Source organism: Schistocerca cancellata, chromosome 2 (genome assembly GCF_023864275.1).
Source record: "Schistocerca cancellata isolate TAMUIC-IGC-003103 chromosome 2, iqSchCanc2.1, whole genome shotgun sequence".
NCBI classification, from domain to species: domain Eukaryota; kingdom Metazoa; phylum Arthropoda; class Insecta; order Orthoptera; family Acrididae; genus Schistocerca; species Schistocerca cancellata.
This window is the reverse complement of record NC_064627.1, coordinates 1,071,484,226-1,071,509,824: the sequence shown is the minus strand read 5'-3', so window position 1 is coordinate 1,071,509,824 and position 25,599 is coordinate 1,071,484,226. Positions and strand designations below refer to the sequence as shown.

Sequence of the window (25,599 nt, the reverse complement as noted above, 5' to 3'; positions counted from 1 at the left end):
TATCTGCTCCCGATTTACAGGTTTGGTTAATTCTTTTTTATCGGAACAATTTTTTAAATGTGCCGCCGCTGCAAATCGTTCGGTCGCGGCACAGCCCAGCAACACCAGCGATAATCGCTAAAAATGCTGAAAAATTCTTTAAAGAAATATTATAGATGACATGGGCAAGCTAATTTACATTAGTAATACACAATTTTGATAAATTATAATGTATTTAACCACAACAATAATTAAACTTACATTACTTTGTAATTTCTCCTCTAAATAAATACAGACAAGAGAATTCTACTCATTCATAAAATGCTACGTCACAGGTTCCTCTCTCTCACAGCTCTCGAGGAAGACGACAAAGAACGCACACCATGCGGTGCTATTTATATTATTGCTGACCATTAACATCTCTTTGTAATCCTACAACATTATTTTCCTCTGTGGCTGTATTTTACATTTTAACATATATCGTAATTACATTATGAGTATAGAAATATTACAATCATAAATACATCGAGAATATTATTACAGAAAATATTACAATAATAACGAATGTCCTTTATACAAAAGTAAATAATATTTTTTTTGTTAAACAATTATAGTACATACGAATTGCTTCATAGGTGTACACAGTACAATTAAATGTCATTTCATTTTATTAATAGTGTGTGTGCTGCCAGGGAACGTTACACGTAGCGGTCGCGCGCTTCCAGACTGTAGCGCCTAGAACCGCTCGGCCACCCCGGCCGGCTAACACCTTCAGACCTAGAGAAAATACAGTGTACATAATTTTAAAACCGAGTAAATTGGCTCCAGATTGAGAGAAATTACTGAACCCTGTGAAGCTTTTTCTCGGCGGCTTATTAGTGTTTTTATTCTACGTTAAGGCCAACTGCAGTTTGGGAAGATCTGTAGTCTTTTCTAATTCTCATATAAAAAGGGATGGCTTGTCATGTTCCGGATTTTCCTAAATCGCTTCAGGCCAATACCGGTATGATTTCTGTGAGAAGGCATGGCCGTCTTCCTTCCCCATCCTTCCCTAATCCGATGGGACCGATGACCTAGCTGTTCGGTTCCCTCATTCAAATCAATCAAAAAGCACTTGTCTTGTCCAGTATTATGTAATCGCAAATTGTGACACTTTTATACAAAATTACTCTGAGATCCTTAAAATGCCTCTAGAATTTAAGAGATGCTGTTTTGTGATGCATTAGATACACAGCTACCAGATTTGGAAAAGGGGCCTCTTACCAAGCCAGTGTTATTTCCCCATAACGAAAAGAGCTCCGTTTTCGCTTTCCGTCTGACAAATTACGAACTGAAACTCCGGGTTAAATACTGTCGCTCTTAAATCCAGAAATATTACTTGTAACCGGGAGTAACCAACCAGTGGAGCTACACTGAGCAGCGAAATAAACTGGTACAAATACATAATATCGTGCAGGACCCCCGCGAACGAGCAGAAGTGGAGCAACACGACGTGGCATGGACTCGACTAATGTCTGAAGTAATGCTGGAGGGAGCAACACGAAAGTGTTGTGGAAGTGTTTAAAGTCATAAGAGTGTTCCTGGGGCCACTCCGTAGCAATTCTGGACGTGTGGAGTGTCGCATTATCCTACTGGAATTGCCCTAGTCCGCCGGAAAGCACAATGGCCATGAATGGATGCAGGAGATCAGACAGGATGCTTACGTACGTGTCACCTGTCAGAGTCGTATCTAGAAGTATCAGGAGTCCCATATCACTCCAACTGCACATGCCCCACATCATTCGAGAGCCTCCGCCAACTTGAACAGTCCCTTGCTGACGTACAGGGTCCATGAAATCATGAGGTCGTCTCCATACCCGTACACGCCCATCCACTCCATACAATTTGAAACGAGACTCGTCCAACCAGGCAATATGTTTCCAGTCATGAACAGTCCAATGTTGGCGTTGACGGGCCCAGCCTTTGTGTCGTGCAGTCATCAAGGGTACACGAGTGGGCCTTCGACTCCGAAAGCCCATATCGATGATTTTTCGTTGACTTGTTCGCACGCTGACATTTGTTGAAGGCCCGGCATTGAAATCTACAGAAATTTGCCGAAGGGTTGCACTTCTTCACTCGCACTGGTCCCGTTCTTGCAGCATCTTTTTACGGCCACAGCGATGTCGGAGGTTTGATATTTTATCGGATTGCTGATATTCACGGTACACTCGTGAAATGGTCATAGGGGAAAATCACCACTTCATTGCTACCTCGGAGATGCTGTGTCCCATCGCTCATGCGCCGACTGTAATAGCACATTCAAACTCGCTTAGATTTTGATAACCTGCTATTGTAGCAGCAGTTACCGATCTGACAGTTGTCTTACACAGGCGTTGCCGACCGCAGCCTGTTTACATAGCTTTGTACTTTGAATAGGCATGCCTATACCAGTTTCTTTGACGCTTCAGTGTGTAAGGCTCACTACAAATGTTGGCTGCTGGAACCACTAGTAGACTGGCAGCTTCCGTCAACCGCGTAAGCCACGTGAGGCGGTCCGCGTCACGTCGACAGGAGGAGCTTTTCCTGTCGTGGGAAGAAGCGGCCGCCGGCGCCGACAGCACGCCACGCAGCCAGCCGTGGGCCGCGGCGCCGGGGACGGCATTCGCGTCCAGTGGGGCGTGGTCGCCTCCCCCGCCCCTGCCCCCGCCGCCTCCAGCCGGCCGGAAGCTGCCGTCCCAGCCTGCCAATTAAGCGGCTCCGCTGGAGGCGGCGAGGCGGCGCTGCTTCCCATGCGCTCCTCTCCGCGCCGGTTGTGGGTCGGTCGTTCGTTCGTGCAGACGCGGGCCGCGCCACACGGCGGCAGATAATCGACTGCGGGGGCCACGAGGGCAGGAGCGCCGCTAACGCACGGCTACGCCCTCTCACGACCCACGCTACACAATGGAGTGCCCGCTCGCCGCGGGAGAGGCGACCGCCGCAGCCACACACGCAGATTCATCGCGGTTCAGCGGTGTTACTGCAGTGTCAAAACAAAGGGCTGCCGTGCAGTAGATCCCGCGATTGTTTTTGCTTTACGTACGACGTTGTGTGAACGTTGAGGCTGGTTGGTTGATTCGGGGGAGGGGACCATACAGCGAGGTCATCGGTCCCGTCGGATTACGGAAGGATGGAGAAGGAAGCCGCCCCGTGCTCTCTCAAAGCAACCATACTGGCATTTGCCTGAAGAGATTTAGGAATATCACGGAAAACCTAAATCAGGATGGCCGGACGCTGGTTTCTACAGTCGTCCCCCAGAATGCCAGTCCAGTGTGCTAACCCCTGTGCCACGTCACTGGGTGGTGAACGTTGAGTGCAGCGCGGAGGCGGGTGGGCGATGGGCGCGTGGCGGAGAGGGTGGTAGCGCCAGGGCTGCAGCTACTGTCACGGGGCCCCGAGGATAGTGCCGAACTTGGGGCACCTCCTCACCTTCCAAGTGTGCCCAGTCCTCCTTTCCGAAAAGCTGGATCGAAAAGTAAAACTGTCAAGCAAAACATTTCAAAAATGTGTTGTCAGGCTGTTGGAGCTAGAGTGTGTTACGATGGAGTACGACTTCTGGCTTTATGTATGTGACATAAAAGAAAGTCATTAGATTATCTTCCATTCCGAACGTGAATGCAGTCAGCGACTGTGATCTCATTTATAACCGACAGATCAAAGCAATCAGTCGTCCGGTTTTGCAGGTTTTATTTGGCAAATCCAGATTTTGGAAAGTGCCTAGCCATTATCAATGCATTATTTTCTAGTCTCATTGCATGTCAGTTCCCTGTTGTTCGGAAATCTGGATTTTCCAAATAAAACCTGCGAAAACAGACGGCTGATTGCTTGTGCTCTATCATTTCTACGAGGGTTGAAACTTAAATAGCAGCAACTGTTTATTTACAGCTCGTACAAAATAGATACGTGTTTCAAAGTTTTATTGACATTCAAAGTAGTCACCAGCATTGTGTACAGCCCGTTGCCAGCGATGTGGGAGTGGTAGGTTACTCTTACCAGTGCCACTTGTGTTGACAGTTCGAACGGCGCCGTCTATTTCCCGACGAATTTGTAGCAGTTCTGAAGCGAATGCCGTGAATGGTTTCCTTTCAGTATAGGAATCGATTTGAACTCATGAGGGCTTAAGTCAGGGGAATGCAGTAGGTGGTATAGCACTTAGCAGCCCCATCAGTCAAACAAACCAGTAACAGCTTGCACTGTACGTGCTTGAGTATTGTCCTGCAAAATGATGGTCAGGTCCTGATGAAAGTGTCATCACTTCTGTGTCTAAGCTGTTCGTAGGTTGTGTTCCAAAAATGAACAGCATAGATACAGAAGTGATGACACTTTCAGCGGGTCCTGACCATCATTTTGCAGGACAATGCTCAAGCACGTACAGTGCAAGCTGTTACTGGTTTGTTTGACTGATGGGGCTGCTAAGTGCTGTACCACCTACTGCATTCCTCTGACTTAAGCCCTCATGAGTTCAAATCGATTCCTATACTGAAGGAAACCATTCACGGCATTCGCTTCAGAACTGCTACAAATTCGTCGGGATATAGACGGCGCCGCTTGAACTGTCAACACATCTTGCACTGCTAAGAGTATCCTACTATTTCCACATCGCTGGCAACGGGTTATAAACAACGCTGGTGACTACTTTGATGCTCAATAAAACTTTGAAACACGTACCTATTTTGTACGAGCTGTATATAAATAGTTGTCACTATTAAAGTTCCAACCCTCGTAAATATGATGGGCACAATGTGTAATACCCAACAAAGCAAATGTGCTTGATAATGGTCACGGCCGAAATAAGCTAACAGCACGATTTTAATAAAGCACAATACAGCCTACAACGAGCAATGTTTTATTCCATTTCGAAAACAGTCTATTTCAATGTTCATTATTTTGGTAAAACAAAACATAAAAGTAAGGAAAAAAATCTAATATGCCAGTAGTGAAGGGAGCTATTCGAGCCTCCGTGGAAGGACTTGATATACTGTACAATACTGAAATGCACCAAGCCCTTGTTGGCTTGTCCTCTTCAATTCTTTTCCATTTTCACCACTTACTCGAAACGTCATCTGTGGGGGCCGGCTGATTAGGGTGAGGGTTCTGATTAAACAGGGTGTTGGCTGTGGTCTCGTTTCTATATTTTTCTACTGAATCTGTGAGTGTGGCCGCTCTGCGAGGAGTTCTGTGGTTGAGAGAATCGCGTGTGGTCAGGCCAGAGTGTTCCCGATAGGCAGCCGGTCGGTGACAGTAGCGGAGTGCTGTCAGCTGACACGACCCCTTGGGAAGGGGTGGCGGTACGCCTTTGTGTCAGCTAGGATGCAGAGGCCAATGGCCCGGCACCAGTTTGGAGCGACTGCGACTGGCTGGTGCCTCGCGTAGTTGTTTTACTGCCGAGTACTGGGAGCCGTCTCGGCACCAGGCATGTGCGTCGTGAGGGTGGCGTTCTCACAGCTTGATCTCTGACACCGTGGAGTGCCCGACAGGTAGACGCCACCCATAGACGCTGCTCTACATCTATTGAGTGCAGTTTCTCACGCCTCTGAGCTCCCGCACACGCTAAAAAGGAGTGAGATGATTGCAGGTTTACAGACGGTTCATCCTGACGTCATAGAGCCCCGATTAAATTTGGCGGGAAGTCCCGCCTTTGGAGCTGGATTTTGCTTGGTTGTTTCTGGAGCAGCTATGTGCGGCGTGAGGAACGGAAGTGATTGGCGAACGATCCAGCGCACACCAACAATTGGAAGCATAGGAGCGCGCAGGGCCTGAGGCGCGCTAATTTTCCAGAATTCGTGCGAAGAGCAGAGTTTTTCGTGGAGGCTCATCTGAGCCGGCAGAGAGAGACGTTGTCTCTCGGTCGTGGCGTATTCCTGCACCACCAGAGAGAGAGAGAGAGAGAGAGAGAGAGAGAGTATCATCATCGAGTAGAAGATGAAATTCTTGGTCGACATAGGAATGATTACTGTCACAGTATCCCGAACAGAATTTGGCAGATCCCATTCGAACCGTCGATCAGAATAAGTTATCTTCCGAATGAGTGACCTGTCGGAAAATTATCCGCTGTCACAGCCAGGAACAGAGATCGGCGATCCTGTTTGCAGCCTGCACAGCAACTCTGCGTTGACAACTGTCTACTTATGAACCGATTTCAGAGTTTGGTAAGGTATTCACAGCCCCAGAAAAGTGGGGACTTGTCTATTCACCCTGTGCCCACATCAGGGATTTTAGATTATGTAAAACTACAGATTACTAATCTTACTCCATCGCTGTTGCACACTGCAGTCCGAGTTACTAATGCATTTGAAATTCCAACCTGCTCGCAACAGAACGCAGGAAACAGTAGTTACATTGCAACTTTCTGACAGATTAAAACTCTCTGCCGGACCGAGACTCGAACTCGGGACCTTTGCCTTTCGCGGGCAAGTGCTCTAGTTACATTGTAGGTCCCCATTTGACTTTGCCAGCGGCTCATTCTCAGATACATCTCTTTTATCGATAATAATAGAGAACCATTACGTTGTATACTGAATTATCTCTGTTTCCTAGGGTAATAAACCTCATAGTAATATCCTCTCTGAATCTCAAAAATGTTCAAAAGAAATGTGTGTGAAATCTTATGGGACTTAACTGCTAAGGTCATCAGTCCCTAAGCTTACACACTACTTCACCTAAATTATCCTAAGGACAATCACACACACCCGTGCCCGAGGGAGGACTCGAACCTCAGCCGGGGCCAGCCGCACAGTCCATGACTGCAGCGCTCTGACCGCTCGGCTAATCCCGCGCGGCAATGTTCAAATGTGTGTGAATTCCTAAGGGACGAAACTGCATAGGTCATCGGTCCCTAGACTTACACACGACTTAAACTAACTTATGCTAAGAGCAACACACACCCCCATGCCCGAGGGAGGACTCGAACCTCCAGCGGGAGGGGCCGCGCAGCCCGTGACAGGACGCCTCAAACCGCGCGGCCACTCCGAGCGGCCCTCTGAGTCTCATTTCAGAAGTTAAGGTACCACGTTTAATGTCCTGTCCCTGCAACACACGATTTGGGGGCTACTAAGTAATCATATTACGACCAAAATAAAATATGACGCACGTGTCAGCTCTTGAACTGCCCACTCACGGGCCCAAACAGTTTCTTGTAGTGTTAATTATTCCCAGATAGGAAAAGCGGCAGTTCAAACGGGAATAGAGTGTACTTACCTTTCTGATTCAGATATGTATGAAATTGTATATGCTTGACATTGCCAAATTAGGGTGTGATTTAGATTAATGTAGAAACAGAAGTAAAACTTCAACCCGCCAAGATCGCTGTTGTACAGCATTTATTGTGATGACCGATTTCAGTAAACCACGTTGCCATCATTTGATCTCCTGCAGTAAATTTCACTGAATATTGACCAAATGTGTCTTATATACAAAGAAACTGGTACACCTGCCTAATATCACGTAGGACCTCCCCAACCAGCACGCATAAGTGACGCAACACGACGTGGCCTAGACTCGACTAATGTCTGAAGTACTGCTGCAGGGAACTGACACCATGATTCCCACAGGGATGTCCATAAATCCGTAAGTGTACGAGGGGGCGAGGGGGTGGATATCTCTTCTGAACAGCATGTTCCAAGGCATCCCAGATATGCTCAATAATGTTCATGTCTCTGGAGTTTGGGGGGCAGCGGAAGTGTTTAAACCCAGAAGAATGTTTTGGAGACACTCTGTAGCAATTCTTGACGTGTGGGATACTGCATTGTCCTGCTGGAATTTCCCAAGTACGTCTGGATGCACAATGGACATGAATGGATGCAGGTGATCAGACAGACACCTGTCAGAGTCGTATCTAGATTTATCAGGAGTTCCATATTAGTCCAACTGCACACACTCCACACCATTACAGAGCCTCCACCAGCTTGAACCGTCCCCTGCTGATATGCAGTGTCCGTGGATTCATGAGGTTCTCTCCATACCCGCACACGTCCATCCGTTTTTTACAATTCGAAACGAGACTCGTCCGACCAGGCAACATATTTTCAGTCATCAACAGTCCAATGTCGGTGTTGACGAGCCCGGGCGAGGGGTAAAGCTTTGTGTCGTACAGTCATCAAGGGTACACGAGTGGGCCTTCGGCTTCGAAATCCCACATCGATGATGTTTAGTTGATTGGTTCGTACGCTGACACTTGTTGATGGCTCAGCATTGAAATCTGCAGCAATTTGCGGAAGAGTTGCACTTCTGTCACGTTGAAAGACTCTCTCCAGTCTTCTTTGGTCCCGTTATTGCAGGATATTTTTCCGGCCGCAACGATGTCGGAGATTTGAAAATGGTTCAAATGGCTCTGAGCACTATGGGAGTTAACATCTGATGTCATCAGTCCCCTAGAACTTAGAACTACTTAAACCTAACTAACCTAAGGACATCACACACATCAATGCCCGAGGCAGGATTCGAACCTGCGACCGTAGCGCTCGCGTGGTTCCAGACTGAAGCACCTAGAACCGCTCGGCCACAGCGGGCGGCAGAGATTTGATGTTTTACTTCATTTCTGATACCCACAGTGCACTCGTGAAATTGCCGTACAGGAAAATCCCCACTTCATCGCTACATCGGAGATGCTATGTTCCATCTCCCGTGCGCCGACTGTAACACCACGTTCAAAATCACTTAAATCTTGAAACTTGAAACTTCCTGGCAGATTAAAACTGTGTGCCGGACCGAGACTCACTTAAATCTTGATAACCTGCCATTGTGGCAGCAGTAACCGATCTACCAACTGCGTCAGAAAAAATGTTCAAATGTGTGTAAAATATTATGGGACTTAACTGCTAAGGTCATCAGTCCCTAAGCTTACACACTATTTAACCTAAATTATCCTACGGACAAACACACACACCCATGCCCGATGGAAGACTCGAATCTCCACCAGGACCAGCCGCACAGTCCATGACTGCAGCGCCGTAGACCGCTCGGCTAATCCTGCGCGGCACTTAGTCAGACACTTGTTGTCTTATATTGGCGTTGCCGCCCACAGGGCCATATTCTGACTGTTTGCATACCTCCTTATTTGAATATGCATGCCTATACCATTTTCTTTGACGCTCCAGTGTAGAACGATATTTCATGAACATGAGAGCAATAGTATATCAGCAACTCAAGCATTAAACAATTATTACGTAAACAACGTACATAATGCATTGATTATGCAAGCTAATGTTCGTACATTAGAAGAGCTTGTATTACCATTCTGCTGGGATACATTTGGTCAGAATTCAGTGAAATGTGCAGCAGAAGGCCTGGAGATGGCAACGTAGTTTCTGAAACCGGTCATAACAGTAAATGCAGTACAATAGCGATTCGGGTGTTTGAAATTGTCACAGCATTGTATGGAAGTGAAACATGGACTGTGGGAAAAGCGGAACACAAGAGAATCGAAGCATTTGAAACGTGGTGCTAAAGACCATGTCGAAAATTAGGTGATCTGACAACGTAAGGAATAAGGAGGTCCTGCGCAGAATCGGATAGGAAAGGAATATACAGAAAACACTGACAAGGAGAAGGAACAGAATGATAGGACACGTGTTAAGGCATCAGAAAACTACTTCCATGGTACTAGAAGGAATTGTAGAGGGCAAAAACTGTGGAGGAAGACAGAGACTGGAATACATCCAGCAAATATCTGAGGACGTAGGTTGCAAGTGCTACTCTGTGATGAAGAGGTTGGCACAGAAGAGGAATTCGTGACAGACCGCATCAAAGCAGCCAGAAGACTGATGACTAAAAAAAATGTTTATTGTATTGATGCGAATTCACTCAGTTTTAGCGGCAGTCGGTCGAGCAGAAGTGCTGGCGTTGGCATGGCTTATCTAAATCAACTAACGCACTGCTTCCTCCGCATATAGTGGTCTAAGCTTAACGACAGGACTAGACTCATAAAGGTCACTGAGTTTTAATATCGCTTATTTGTCCTTGCAACAAGTATGTGGTCCCTAGTTAGTGTCGCAGTCTCACATCACTCATTCTGTTTTGCCACAAGGAAAAGATTCACCACGTTAGTTGTGTCCTGAAATATTTAACTGTACGTCTCTAGCTCCCTCGGAAAGTTATATGACATCTACCAGCATCCATCCATGTCGATGGTCAACTTTACGACATTCATTTTGCCGTGCTCCACCAATGGCTGCCATTCACGTCTTACACAGCAATCCTATTTTACTACTTACCTCCAAGTGTACGTAAACACATCCTCTGTTTACGATACTTCTCTTAACTTCAATCGAACTTATGTTTCCTCAGCTGTAATTACTTATTCCTCGAGCACCGCCTTGGGCCACTCGGAACCCACCGCACTGTCCATCGTCTCCCAATCGGGCTCAGTGTAATACGGAACTCCGCGAAACTCCTCCATCTGGAACCTTCTTAAAGGCCAACGATACAGTAGTCACCGGAAACAAGTGGCTGCTCTCGATTGTTAGCAAGGGTACCCTTACATATGCGTTATGGTTCACATTTACAGCCTCCTGTGAGTATTTTACTTCGGAACTGATTTTAAAAATCTAAGTCAAGAAAATAAAAATAATCTTACTACGGTTACAACAAAACGTTAACAACACTAGTTGCAAGTATTTACTTTCGCACAATCAGATGTTGTTAAAAAAAGTGCAATACAAGTCGATTATTTCTGATTAGGATTCTGTCAACATTAAACTTTGTTATCTCATTTCTGAAATTGTGCACTTTTCTCTGCACCTCTTTTCTTTCCTGTTCCTCTGAAAGCTTTTTGTTTCTTTTGTCTAACACGCTATTCGGCACATTATGTTCCACAAGCTCTCGTTAGCTTCGTAAATTGCTATCAGCCACATTTCTCCTTCTGGTGACTACTGTTTCGGTGTCTCGTTTCCAGAGAGCGACTCTCACACTACGAACGCTGCGCGTGTTTAGCGAGCTGCTTTCGGAAACGGCACGAGGCGGCTGCTCGCTACTATAGAGCGACGTACTCGCAGCCGCGCGGCAAACCCGGCGAGTGACTCTCAACCCCCGTCTCTGCACTTGCGAGTTTTGCGCTAGACAGTCTCTCAAAGAGAGATTGGAGTTTAAAGTACCGTCGACAGCGCGGTCATTGCGGACAGAGCACAAGATCGAATTACCAAAGGATGAGGAAGGAAATCGGCCGTGACCTCTTCAAACGAGCCATCCCGGCATATTTGCCTGAAGCGATTTAGGGAAATCTCAGGAGATCTAAATCCGGATGGTGGGACGGGGATTTGACCCGTCGTCCATTCGAATGGATTTCTCTCGAGGGCAACTCGCCGAGTTTAGCTTTCAAGTGGACGCCCACCTCTATGGATAGGCAGCTTTATGTGCACCTTTGATAACATTTACACGTGTTTCTGACCCACAGACGAACGCTGGAAATGGAAATTAGTGTCCGTTCAGTAGCGACGCAGCTGAAGTGGGCTATGCGGTCGCACCGCCCCGCTAATGTGGCAGCGTGGGCGACTGCCGTACCGTGTGTGGCTGTGTGAGTGTACTGTGTGGTCGGAAGTAGGCGCAGCGCCGGCGACGTGGCGGAAGCGACGAGTCCCTGCCAACTGCTGCACTCTGCCAGCCACGCACGGAACTACTCCACTCCTGGAGTTCGTGGACCCGGGTGTTAAACGATTGAAAATCCAGCTTTACATTTTCTCAGTTAAGTTCAATGACTGCTTGTACAAAATGTGACCTGCATTCACAAATAGAAATAAGACTGAGCAATTTACTTCATAGACATTTTTAAAAATATTTTTACGACACAGTCACTTGCTTTTGAATGAAATGACCCGCATTGGCTGTAAAATACATTTTATTAATAGTCATTACTTGTTTCGCGCCAACTGAACACGCATCCTCAGGTGATGCGTACAAAATTAATAGGGATTTCCTTTCTTTTACAAAGAATCCTTAACTATGATCTGAAGAGTAATGGGCAGCTAAAAATTGGTAAATATAATAACACTTGAAGAGTACTCACAGAGATTCTTTTTAACAAGCCATAGCAGAAGGTAACTGCCTTAGAGCCCCTCACCATCATTCACGTCAAGCTAAAAACAAATAGCGAGCTAAAAGCGATAACCCATAATTAAAATGAAGGGGATAGGAGAACCTACAAAAATAAAACTTGAATCAAAAACAAACGAGTCAAACAAAACTGTAGACTAGTAACATACTTAGACAATTTCGTCCCGTTTGCTTTTTTTATCCAGGTTTTATTTATATAGGTTCTACTATCCCCATTATTTTAATTATGGTCTTCCGCTTTTAGCTCATTGTTTCTTTATAACTTGGCTTGAGTGATGGGGAGTGGCTATAAGGCAGTCACCTTCCGCTACGACTTGTTAAAATGAATGTCTATGGGTACTCTCCAAATACTGCTATATTATACTACGTTTCAGTAGCCCTTTATTCTTCAAGTCATTCTTAAGGATTCTTTGTAAAAGAAATTCCTTATTATTTTTGTACAGGTTTCCTGAGGATGCGTCTTCAGTTGACGCGAAACCAGTTGTGACCTTTCATGAAAGGTATTTTACAGACAGTGCGGATCATTATTTCATTCGAAATTATTATTTAGATAGATCACATTGGTGCTCTGAAGACGTGAAAAGTCAGATTCTAAGTAACACTAATGTCATTTGATATTATTACCAATACATACTCATCAACTAGGTCTACTATGAAACTCGTCAATGGTGTAGAAGTTGGCCATCAATAAATGCTTGAGGCTGCTCTTAAAGTGAACATTATTAGTATTTAATTTTTTTATGGCTTCTGACAAGGCAAGCTATTGAAAATTTATCTGCCTGAATAGCTGAAACCGTCTGGGACCAAAGTAACTAAATTTAAATCTTTGTGAAGATTTTACTTATTTGTTACTGATTTCAAAACACTTAGTTGCTAGTTTGAGAAAGATATGTATCATTTTGGAAAATTTTATCGAGGAATAAATGTACTGGAAAGCAGTAGTTATTATCCCCAGTTTCTTGGACAGACATCTGCAGGACGTTCTTGAACTTACATCACAAAATATTCTTAATACCCTTATTTTCTTTTTACTCGGAAAACTATCGCTTGGCCTGATGAGTTCCCCAGAAAATGATTCCTTATGGCATTTAGGAATGAAAGAAAGCGGAATATGCCAGTATTGTATTTTTATTCTATCACATTTGACAACATCTGCACTGCAGATATAAATTTGTTTAGGCGCTTCACTTGTTCTTTCCTGTGCTTTTCCCAGTTGAAGTTAATACCAAGCTGAAACCCTAAGAACTTAACCCAGGCGACCTATTCTCTCTCCTTCTAGACATACTTCATTAATCGATCTTTCTAAAACTATGCCTCACTTGCTATGTATTGCAATGTTTGTATCACTAGCAGACAAGAGTAACTCGATGTTTGGTAATGTTACTGATGAAATTCCATAAAGACGCACAGCAGTAGCTAACAGCAAAAGACTGAACCTTGTGGGACACCACATGCAATTATTTCCCAGCTGGATGATGGCTGATAACTTAATAAAGATAAAAATACAAAATGACTTCTTTGAAACTTTTTCATTGGTGGTCTGTGCCTAACAAGACTGCAGACACCATCTGTCTTCTTAAGAAATGACTGGGAATATAACGATTCTTCTGATGAGGTCACTGTCATTTCCTATGCCATCTTTGTCCACTCGACCTAATGATTCTTTTCCATTGACCTCACTGTAGACGACACCTTGAATTTTGTTTCATATTGGTTTCTTTGGAGCCTTCTGCACATCAGGTTTCCTTTAACTGTTGTGGTACATGTGTTTTATTATAAGGGCGATCAGATGGTCCACTGTGATACACCAGTAGTTGTGCTAGGAAGTTTCTGGCACAGCTTGCAATGTCGCCAAATTACCTAAGATGGCGGACCATAGATGTGGCAACATCACACTGTCATGGTGGAAACTTCAAATTTTGGCAGGAAACCGAGTGATTAGGATACATCCACTAACATAACTCCCCTCCCCCCCCACACTTACCTCCTGTGATGTCACCCACCCCTCCACTACTGAGGAAGAGCCAGTCTGCATTGATCTGTTGAGCTGCCAGATAATATGGATGTAGGTCTTTACTTTATTGTATGTGAGATGTGTTCAATGTAGGACATGCTCTGGTGTTGAACAAGGAGGAGTTCAACAGCTACATTAATTGTAATCATGCAGGTTAGGACTGCATCTACAGCTTCCTGTATGATGCTTGGAAAGTGGAGATATTGAAAACATTGTGGTAAGGTCTTATGGGACCGAACTGCTGAGGTCATCGGTCCCTAAGCTTACTCACTACCTAATCTAAGTGAAACTAACCTACACTAAGGACAACGCACACACACCCATGCCTGAGGGAGGACTCGAACCTCCGACGGGGGGAGCCACGTGGACCATGACAAGGTGCCTCAGACCGTATGGCTACCTCAGTGGCTGGAGATATTGGATGAGTGTAAGAATAGGAATATGTTTCATCAAATCATGAAGATGCAGTGGAATGGACTGAAGTTACATTTCGCTACTAATGCTGATAGATGCTTGTGCTGGAACTGTAGACCTTTCATGAACATGAACAGTCCAGTCATCTGCTTTGGTGTAGTCATCTTGTTCAGAATGTGTTCAGTTGAGGACATTTTGGCGGTGATCAGGGAGGATTTTAATAGGTGTACCACATACAAGTATGTAAGTGAGGATTGGGTCCATAGCTCCCTACATGAGGATTGGAATGGAAAGATAATGGATGAGTGTAAGAAGAATAACTTAAGCAAATAATGGTAATACATTGTGATGGGTTGAAGACCCATTCTATAACTTGTGCTGATGGCTGATTATGTTATAACTGTCTACATTTCTTGAAATACCCCATTAATATGTCTAAGAGACGAATGTGTGTTCTTCACCAACAGTCTAAGACTGAATGAGGTAGTTCACAAAACTGCGACAGAGAGTGCTTGAAGTGGGACTTGCTCCCCTACTACTTCCTCTCAGGGAGCTAATAGGAATGCAGCATTCCCTCCTCCCCACTTAGAAATTTCTGGGAGCCAATAGGATTGCAGGGATACTACATCTGGTCATATAATCATGACAGCAGGGACAACGTAAGGTCAGTGTGGCAGTTCACCAGTCTCAGTCAGTGGCGTAGTGGTAGCCATGAAGTGTCAAGAGTAGCTGAGATCCTCATCTGCCTCTGCTTCACAGAAGAAGTGGAAGATTAAGTACTCATTACATGTCTTTGCTACTGTTATCTCATGTAGTGGTTCTTTGTACAACTCCATGTCTTTGTCTATAGATGATTATTGTTTCATTTACTCCTTTGTTGAGGGTGTTCCTGCATGTCTGGCCAGAAGCAGCACCCACTGGGTTGTTGAAACCCAAAGCGACCTTTGCTGTGTCCAGACCAGCAGCAGCGGCAGCTATTAGCTTCTTGGGAACTGCAGCAATATCGGGATTGTTGACAACTGCAGTGCTGGGAGATGCTGCAGTGCATGTGGCTAGCATGCTGGAGCAGGACAGCCAATAGCTAATATCCATTCCACTCATCAATTTATGTAACAGAGACATCCAGCGAGTCCCTGAAACTGTAAAGAAGTGTGCTGGTGGTGCAGGTCAGTACTGGTCACAACATGGTGCCATCCCAGAACATTCCAGTGTTGTTCCAAGGACAGGGTGTAGATGTGGTGGATGTCAAACTACCAATTCATACCAGTGCTCTAATAATATTCAGCTCAAGTTATAAGTGTCTCACAGCACTTGAATATTGACATAGAAGCATGAGTGGACAGTGACTGTTGTGTTGTGTTAGAAATTGAAAATGTACTGAGAGGTGTTAAAGAAAGGTTTACAGAGTTGAGAAGATATGAACTGTGTAATGCTGAACCCTAAATCAATCAGCAGATGACCACAGAGTATGGTCAATCCCGCTGTTCCCTAGAGGTTTGCTGTACTGGCCTGATGCTACCCATAACATCACTGAATGATGGCACTCCACTCATGCTGAGATCAGGCCATCAGTACATTTATTTACAGTACTCTACTGTTACGATTGTTTAGTCTCTGGATGGTGCTATCCAATGCTATCCAAGACTGAACAGATGATTCCCTTATTTTGAAAGTGCATATAAAGACTTTGTGAACTATCTCCATATGTATAGTGTGCATGCAGAGATTTAGAACACCATATCGGCATGAGAGCAAAGAAGAAGCTAAAGGAATATGCATCAGTCTGAGAAAAATTCATGCTGAATTGTGTGCATAGAAGAAACCATTATTTGGTAAATATTGTACTGGTGTGAAGAAACGAACAATTGATTTTGCTGATGTACTGCATCCTATGTACAATCACTGAAGTGTAAATAAAATATATTATCATAAACCTTCCATTTTTCTTACTCCATAACCTTCTCATTATAGTGTAGCCATAGTAGCTCTGTCAGTAAGGTGCTGATTGCACTGTAGTGGCTACATGTGTTATCACAAGTGTTTTCCTTTTAAAATCCATTCTATCCAAATATCTGATATAGTTTTGGTATCATGCCAGTGTGGGTGAATTATCATAACTTTACTGTATGTGACAGATCCTGGGTGGAAGAACACAAGAAGAAGAAGAAGAAGATTAGGATACTCCTCCCTGATAATATACAAGTGATAATTGTAGGTCCATCCAATGGTAAATGTACTCATGTCGCTGTTAGCACATTGGGATGGAGTCTGATTACAGCATATATGTGTATTTACAAAAAAAAAAAAAAAACTGTTTCAACGCAAAAGACACTACGAAGTGTCAGTGGTGTAACATACACTTCATTCAGTTAAAGCAGTTAAATACCTCCACCACAAAAAGTAAAATCAAACATCATATTTGTATTTGTTGATGTTGCTGTGGAAAACCAGGATCAAATAATATGATATTTATGTTTTGGTCATCATATGGGTGTTGATGTATTTTATTTGAGTCAGACACAATCCAAAATCCCAAAACATTTGGTGAGGGATAATGCAAACCTCATTATAGCAATGAAACAATAGAATTTGAATTTAAAACACATTAACCAAGCTCATGTAGGAAGCGACATGTCATTCAGTGAATTTGTAAACATATGTGGAGATTGCTGGCATCACATACAGTACAGGTTTCTTGTTATTGACAAAACACAAAAACTGAATAATGGTAGGTGTAGGTTTAACTTCTATGTGTTTCTATACACATAGCTTGATGTATGAAAATGGTGTTGTGTCTGCTTATGAAAATGTAAAATTTTTTTGGAAGTTGGATCAGAAACAAATGATTTTTTTTTGTTTCACACTTTGTCAGTATGAACCTTTACCGATATACAACCTCTGTCATTCTCAAGTACAATAGATATAATTTAAAACATATTTCCTATTTATCTTTGGAAGCAGACACAGTCACATGCTACCTGCTTCCACAACAATACACTTGCAACATGATAGGCATAGTCCCATGCAACCATTTCATATATTTCGCTATTATCCATCTTAAACTTCACCTGCTTCATAGGAATCATGTTGAAATCTAATGTCAATATATGGGGTAGGTTGTAGGTTTCCTGTAAATAACAATGACAAAGATGTAAGGTAACGAATTTTGTTATTTATTCAGTTCTTACAGAAGCAATTTGATTCTTGAGATACAATTTATTTTTTGAGATACGAGTCAGTTCTTTAGGCACAGACACTGATGCATGTCAGTGTTCAGCAATACAGTTTTGTTTCTTCTACGTATTTGTTTTTCATTTACAATTCACAGATAGAATTTGTTTCATGTGAACACTTTCCTTCTTTTAGAAAATATATACGTTTTTGATACTTTGGGAAACAGTTACAATTTGATACAATTTTATTCTTTTAAACACAGATGCATTTCAATGTTCAGTGATACAATTTGGTTGTTTCTACAAATTGGTTCCTGAGATACAATTCACAGATATAACTTCTTCTTTAGGCGACAGATACATTTTTTGTACTTTGCAAAACAGTTACAATTTGGTTCTTTTAGAAAACAGATACTTTCGTATTTTACAGTGTGCCTGAACAGTCAATCAGAGGTAAGAGGCTGATTTTAGACTGAAACAGTGTATATCTCATGCCCTTTGGAGTGAACACTAGTTTGTCACACCATGTACTGCAGCTGTGGTGGAGCACTGCAGACACCACTACACAGGCACTGCAAGTAATCTTCAATCATGAGGACCCTTGATGCGACACAATGCACACCATTAGCGCAACTCTGGGTGGCTCCTCCCAATGTGGGAAACACATATGTCTTGATCTTAAACGTACATACTTCACTATCGGCAGTCCATTCGCCTCGTCTTTCATTAGGCCAGTAACCTTTTTCTACTGTGGAATAACGGCATAAGGATTATCAGCCGTGTATGATGACATGTCGAATTCATCACTGTGATACCTAACTAGTTCATATGGATCGCAGTTTTCCACCCAGTAGATGAAACTACCTGAACCAACATCAAGTAACTTTGGACTAGCGAAATGAGTTTTGTAAATTAATAAAGAAGACGGTACATGTGGAGTTTTGATAGATCTAGTACACACATTCCCATATAGAGATGTTTTGCGAACTCTACTGCAACCATCGTCATCTCCACAGCGACAAAGCTCTTATTAAATATGGTGACCTATTTGAAATTTGGTCTCACAGAGCATATCCTTACACCATAACACCCATCCGATTCAGTTCTAATAAGAATATTGTGGTGGTTTCTTAAATTCTCCAAATTTTAGCGAAAATATCAGCTTCAGAATGGAACCTGTGCCTCATGGGATTAGTCACTCTGGACATAATGGGAAATGGCATGCCTATCATGCAAACTATAAGGTATGTGCGTTCTGCCCCCACAACATAACCTACATCAGAATCATCCTCCATGCCACTTTTTTAAAATATCTCATCTAATACTTTCAAATCTTCTTCAGGCAACTACTGAAACCCACCAATTGTTAGTGATTGGTGCATGGTGTGCCCCTATAAGCTATCCACAATCAGGTACATGATATATCTAGACTTATCAGATGTACTGAACAACTCATCCATCTGTGGGTTATTTGCCTTGGCATGCCTACATACCCACTGCTTATGGACACACTGGTAAAGTCTCGTCCCTCATTCAAAGAGAAGAAGAATGTTCACATCAGTCAATAGCTCAATGGCTTTGTTCATTTCCTAGAGCATTGCATCCAAGGACAACTCTGGCACTGGGTGGTAAAAGGGGGGTCGAGCTTATTTGTGCTCATGCATACAGTCTGGAATTTCTATAAAATGTTCGCAACCAAACTAACTTCCATGTCCATGGACAGTTATGCATCATGGTTCAAAGTTGGAACATTACATTCCAGCGAGATATTCACAGCATGCTCACATTCTGCATCCATTAGGCTTCGCTCATGAGATTTCTGGAGAATGCAGTTATGTCGGGTAGTCTTATTTCGTCGAATGTCCCATAATATCCAGATCCTCATATGGGAAAACTCCCTTCCTAGTCCTAAGCTGGAACTTTTCCTCGCTGGGAAATGCAGACAGGGTGACTGCATATCCTTCGGAGGTAAAGTTTCAACAGGTCTCTGGATTAGTGCTTGTCTCAAAGTAGGCCCGAAATTCTAGGCGTCATTCCTTTGGGGAATTAAATACATTTCTCAATGCTCTCAGTTGGGACACTCCCATTATCAATCCTCATACCGAATTTAGCTAAATGCTCAGCAAGAAAGTGAGCATCAGACTCAAATTATGGAAGAAAGAGGGTATGTATTGCGTTAATTGATACTCCAGATTGCATGCATTGTGAGATGCACCACGAAGTTTCCCCGTAAGATGACAATGGTCCCTATGAAGAGTTTCCACTTTCCAATCTAACAGCAATGCATCAATATGACAGTCAAGCACATTGTTGTACGGATCAATATTCTCCTGCAATTCACTCCTTGGGATGTTGGTGCTATAAGACTTATCGTCTTCCCATTAAAGTTTCTCAAGCTCAGTGAGCAACCAAATCTCAGGATTATCTCTGACAGAGGTTCTGTGGTGACTGAGATTGAAATCAGTGTTATATACCACCTGGTACACCAATGCATACAGTTCGTGTTTCTTGTTGAAGCTCGTATGAGGCTGCAGGATCCCCTTCACAATGTATCACAGGAGCAAGGAGGCAATCAAAGTAACAAACACTACAAAAGGACATCGCTCCTGCTGATGATGCTTCGTAAACTTGAAGAATTTCATTCCTCTGTCAGCATTTCAACACTTGCTGCATCCAATGAAGAGCAATCAATAGCATGCTCTGCTAATGATTCACTTGAGGAAAAATAGTTGAAGCACGTGTAGCAAATATGCTGTTATTCTTGTGCCTTTTCTATTGGGAGGGAAGACGTCGGGATATATCCTTGATGCACAATTTTGTTGATGTTCTTTCTCATCTGAGATCAGCAGCATATTAACATGCAGCTTACGCTGATCTGTAAATCGGATAAATGGAGGGGTCCGACGACTTGATGGGAGATTACACCACTGTTATCGTCAACATCATCTGACTTGTTCTTCTTCAGGCCAAAAACTTTAACCAGTATACCCTCATTCTACCTCTAGAATTTTCGTAAGTCCTAAAATTTGATGGGGAAATCAGTACCATCAAAGTTGTAATACTCGCAAATATTATCATCTACATTGTATTGCTTAGGGTGCTGCTTCTCTTCCTTTTAATTTCTTTCACATGTCAAGATTGACCACGCAAAACAGGCATGTTGTTTTTGTGGTCTTCAGTCCTGAGACTGGTTTGATGCAGCTCTCCATGCTACTCTATCCTGTGCAAGCTTCTTCATCCCCAGTACCTACTGCAACCTACATCCTTCTGAATATGCTTAGTGTATTCATCTCTTGGTCTCCCTCTACGATTTTTATCCTCCACGCTGCCCTCCAATACTAAATTGGTGATGCCCTGATGCCTCAGAACATGTCCTACCAACCGGTCCCTTCTTCTTGTCAAGTTGTGCCACAAACTTCTCTTCTCCCCAATTCTATTCAATACCTCCTCATTAGTTATGTGATCTACCCATCTAATCTTCAGCATTCTTCTGTAGCACCACATTTCGAAAGCTTCTATTCTCTTCTTGTCCAAATAATTTATCGTCTACGTTTCACTTCCATACATTGCTACACTCCATACAAATACTTTCAGAAACGACTTCCTAACACTTAAATCTAGACTCGATGTTAACAAATTTCTCTTCTTCAGAAACGCTTTCCTTGCCATTGACAGTCTACATTTTATATCCTCTATACTTCGACCATCATCAGTTATTTTGTTCCCCAAATAGCAAAACTCCTTTACTACCTTAAGTGTCTCATTTCCTAATCTAATTCCCTCAGCATCACCCGACTTAATTCGACTACATTCCATTATCCTCGATTTGCTTTTGTTGATGTTCATCTTATAGCCTCCTTTCAAGACACTGTCCATTCCGTTGAATTGCTCTTCCAAGTCCTTTGCTGTCTCTGACAGAATTATAATGTCATCGGCGAACCTCAAAGTTTTTATTTCTTCTCCATGCATTTTAATACCTACTCCGAACTTTTCTTTGGTTTCCTTTATTGCTTTCTCAATATACAGATTGAATAACATCGGGGATAGGCTACAACCCTGTCTCACTCCCTTCCCAACCACTGCTTCCCTTTCATGTCCCTCGACTCTTATAACTGCCATCTGCTTTCTGTACAAATTGTAAATAGCATTTCGCTCCCTGTATTTTACTCCTGCCACCTTCAGAATTTGAATGAGAGTATTCCAGTCAACATTGTCAAAAGCTTTCTCTAAGTCTACAAATGCTAGAAACGTAGATTTGCCTTTCCTTAATCTTTCTTCTAAGATACGTCGCACATTTAGTATTGCCTCCAACATTTCTACGGTATTCAAACTGATCTTCCCTGATGTTGGCTTCTAGCAGTTTTTCTATTCGTCTCTAAAGAATTCATGTTAGTATTTTGCAGCTGCTTTCTTTGCGGTTGCAATTATTACATTTTTCTTGAAGTCTGAGGCTATTTCGCCTGCCTCATACATCTTGCTCACCAGATGGTACAGTTTTATCAGGGCTGGCTCTCCCAAGGCTATCAGTAATTCTAATGGAATGTTGTGTACTCCCGGGGCCTTGTTTCGACTTAGGTCTTTCAGTGCTCTGCCAAACTCTTCACTCAGTATCATATCTCCACTACATGGTTAAAATACACAATATTAAACTATAACAAGATATATTGTTGAAGTTTGTGGGGTAACCAAGGTAAGGATTACGAATTTCTATTGCGTTTTAATTTTGTGGAACAGTATGTGTCATTGTGGCGGTTTGTGGGTGTGTAGCTGGTTGACTGAATCACACAAAGCTTAAAAATGGGTAGGTACTCAGCTGTATCTTATTATTTAAAACCAGCTGGGGATATTGAGCTAAATGTCTGTTTACATCAAGTGCTTCTAACTGGCTTAGCTTTCTTCCTTTGATGGCTATATGTAGTACTTCTGTGTGGACTTTGTATCTGTCCCCTTCCTTCAGCACATATTCGTCAAATGTAGAGTCTGACTTATGCAATCTCCAGCTGCATTTGTATTGAGTCTGTTTAGTTGTTATGGCCCTGTGACTAATTAAACTGATAGTTCGGTAATTTTCACATCTGTCAACACCTGCTTTCTTTGGGATTGGAATTATTATATTCTTCTTGAAGTCTGAGGGTATTTCGCCTGTCTCATACATCTTGCTCACCAGATGGTAGAGCTTTGTCAGGACTGGCTCTCCCAAGGCTGTCAGTAGTTATAATGGAATTTTGTCTACTGCGGGGGCCTTGTTTCGACTCAGGTCTTTCAGTGCTGTGTCAAACTCTTCACGCAGTATCATATCTCCCATTTCATCTTCACGTACATCGTCTTCCATTTCCATAATATTGTCCTCAAGTACATCACCCTTGTATAGAACCTCTATATACTCCTTCCACCTTTCCGCTTTCCCTTCTTTGCTTAGAACTGGCTTTCCATCTGAGCTCTTGATATTCGTGCAAGTGGTTTTCCTTTCTCCAAAGGGCTCTTTAATTTTCCTGTAGGCAGTATCTATCTTACCCCTAGTGAGATAAGCCTGTACATCCTTACATTTGTCCTCTAGCCAACCCTGCTTAGCCATTTTGCACTTCCTGTCGATCTCATTTTTGAGACGTTTGTATTCCTCTTTGCCTGCTTCATTTACTGAATTTTTATATTTTCTCCTTTCATCAATTAAATTCAATATTTCTTTTGTTACCCAAGGGTTTCTACTAGCCCTAATCTTTTTACCTATTTGATCCTCTGCTGCCTTCACTATTTCATCCCTCAAAGTTACCCATCCTTCTTCTAATGTATTTCGTTCCCCGATTCTTGTCAATTTTTCCCTTATGCTCTCCCTGACACTCTGGTTCTTTCAGTTTATCCAGGTCCCATCTCCTTAAATTCCCACCTTTTTGCAGTTTCTTCAGTTTTAATCTACAGTTCATAACCAATAGATTGTGGTCAGAGTCCACATCGGCCCCTGGAAATGTCTTACAATTGAAAACCTGGTTCCTAAGTCTCTGTCTTACCATTAAATAATCTATCTGAAACCTGTCAGTATCTCCAGGCTTCTTCCATGTGTACAACCTTCTTTCATGATTCTTAAACCAAGTGTTAGCTATCATTAAGTTATTCTTTGTGCAAAATTCTACCAGGCGGCTTCCTCTTTCATTTCTTAGCCCCAATCCATATTCACCTACTATGTTTCCTTCTCTCCCTTTTCCTACGCTTGAATTCCAGTCACTCATGACTATAAAATTTTCGTCTCCCTTTACTACCTGAATAATTTCTTTTATATCATCATACGTTTCATCAATTTCTTCATCATCTGCAGAGCTACTTGGCATATAAACTTGTACTACTGTAGTAGGCGTTGTCTGTTTTATTCTCGACATTAATACACTTCTTATTGTCAGCTACATCTTTCGATAGTTTGACGTAGCTGGACCCTCCGTTTATTGGGTCATGGAGATGTGAGTGGATATTGACATCTATAACATGGCTGAGTGCTTTACTGAATTCTCCATCAGCCATCTCTGAAAGCCTTGTCCTAATAGTATCCAAGGTGAGGTTACAGAACCACTCAGTGATCGAGGTGCTCTGCAATATCACTCCGTTAACTATCCCCTCCCGTCCCTTCAAATAAAAAAAATACAATCCTTTTCTGTACGAGAGTCCCTTACTCTTTGAGAGGATATGATAGTTTGCAGCATAGTAGGGAGATTGGGGATTGTTTGTACACTTTTTTTTAAAGCTTATTTATCTCGACCAAAACATGTACACCCAAGGAACAACAGTTTCATTATCAGGCTCGCAGTTAAAAAAATTGTCATGCATAGTACACATATCATGTGCTCAGCTTTGAGACATTGTACACTGAAGTCATGTGGTTGGTGGTCTTGATCTAGAGTAGGGCTCTGTACCTTCAGTACGAAAGCAGTCGTCTTCCTCATCAGATGGTTCCTTGAGCTGACATTTTCGTCTTTCTGTTTTAACTTCCTTGTTTTTATTTTTCTGGGGCAACATCAGTCGTCGTCCTGCAGGTTCCTTTTACTTATTTGCCTCAGCTGTCAGTGCTGCTTTTACTGGCTAATTCGTCAGGATAGTACTCACTCGTTTATTCCTACTTGCTGCGTTCTTATGGGCAGGAGCCATCGGGAAAGGTTGCAGTGCTTTAGGCTCCACATGTGTGTGTATGGACGGTGGAGCAGGAACTGTGGGGGTGCAGGAAATGGGGCTTAATTCTACAGTTGTTCCTTTCTGTGAACGCTTTCCGCAACTGAGTTTGTAAGAGACACAGAAAGTGGAATTTCATCTTCTCTGTATGGCTGGTCCGTCGTGGCAGAAGGCAAAAAGCTGTCGTCTGTTAAATAGCCACATTCCAGTCATTTGAAGTCCAGCCTTGATGTTCCTTGGCGTAGCAGCGATATGCAAAGATTGCTTCACTATAAATGGAATGTCATATATTGTCTCAGTGTTTCCCGCACTGTTTTTCATCCACACGTCTGATGGAGAGTTAATACATTTTTGAAATTGGCGGAACACCGCTCTATCTAAGGGTTGCAATTTATGAGACGTATGTGGCGGAAAAGAGCAGGACAAAGCCGTTTCCTATGGCTACATCTAACACTGGAATATCAAAATGAGACTGATGGTTATCCACAGGAAAGAGAACCGGCCACTCTCTTGTAGCCTTGGAATGGTGAATGAAATAGTACAAGAATGAGCGAAGGTCTAGACCTGCCATCCACCCTAACTTATTTGCAGACCCTGCGCTTCCTTATGGTCCATTTTGGAGTAAATTATTTCTGGAGTTCTTTCTTAGAAACACAAAGAAAGGCAGGATTGAGTTTCCACACCCATTTACAGCCAGGGCAACAGTAACTAGAGCTCCCCTTTCTCAGAGGATGTCTGTTGCAGCTTTGCAACACCGTTACGTTATAGCGATTTGCAGTGGGCTGAGTATCGATGAGCTTTGGAGTT

The 25,599-nt window shown here is 43.0% G+C and overlaps 1 protein-coding gene across 1 annotated transcript in view; it reads right to left on the bottom strand.

The window, feature by feature from the left end:
• Positions 1-2,485: 2,485 nt before the first annotated feature.
• LOC126161113 (protein FAM246C-like) overlaps positions 2,486-25,599 on the bottom strand; it is a 64,979-nt gene continuing 41,865 nt past the window's right edge. Inside the window, exon 3 of the mRNA XM_049916960.1 lies at positions 2,486-2,858. Coding sequence (XP_049772917.1) covers positions 2,486-2,858 — 373 coding nt within the window. The remainder of the gene's footprint in view (positions 2,859-25,599) is intronic.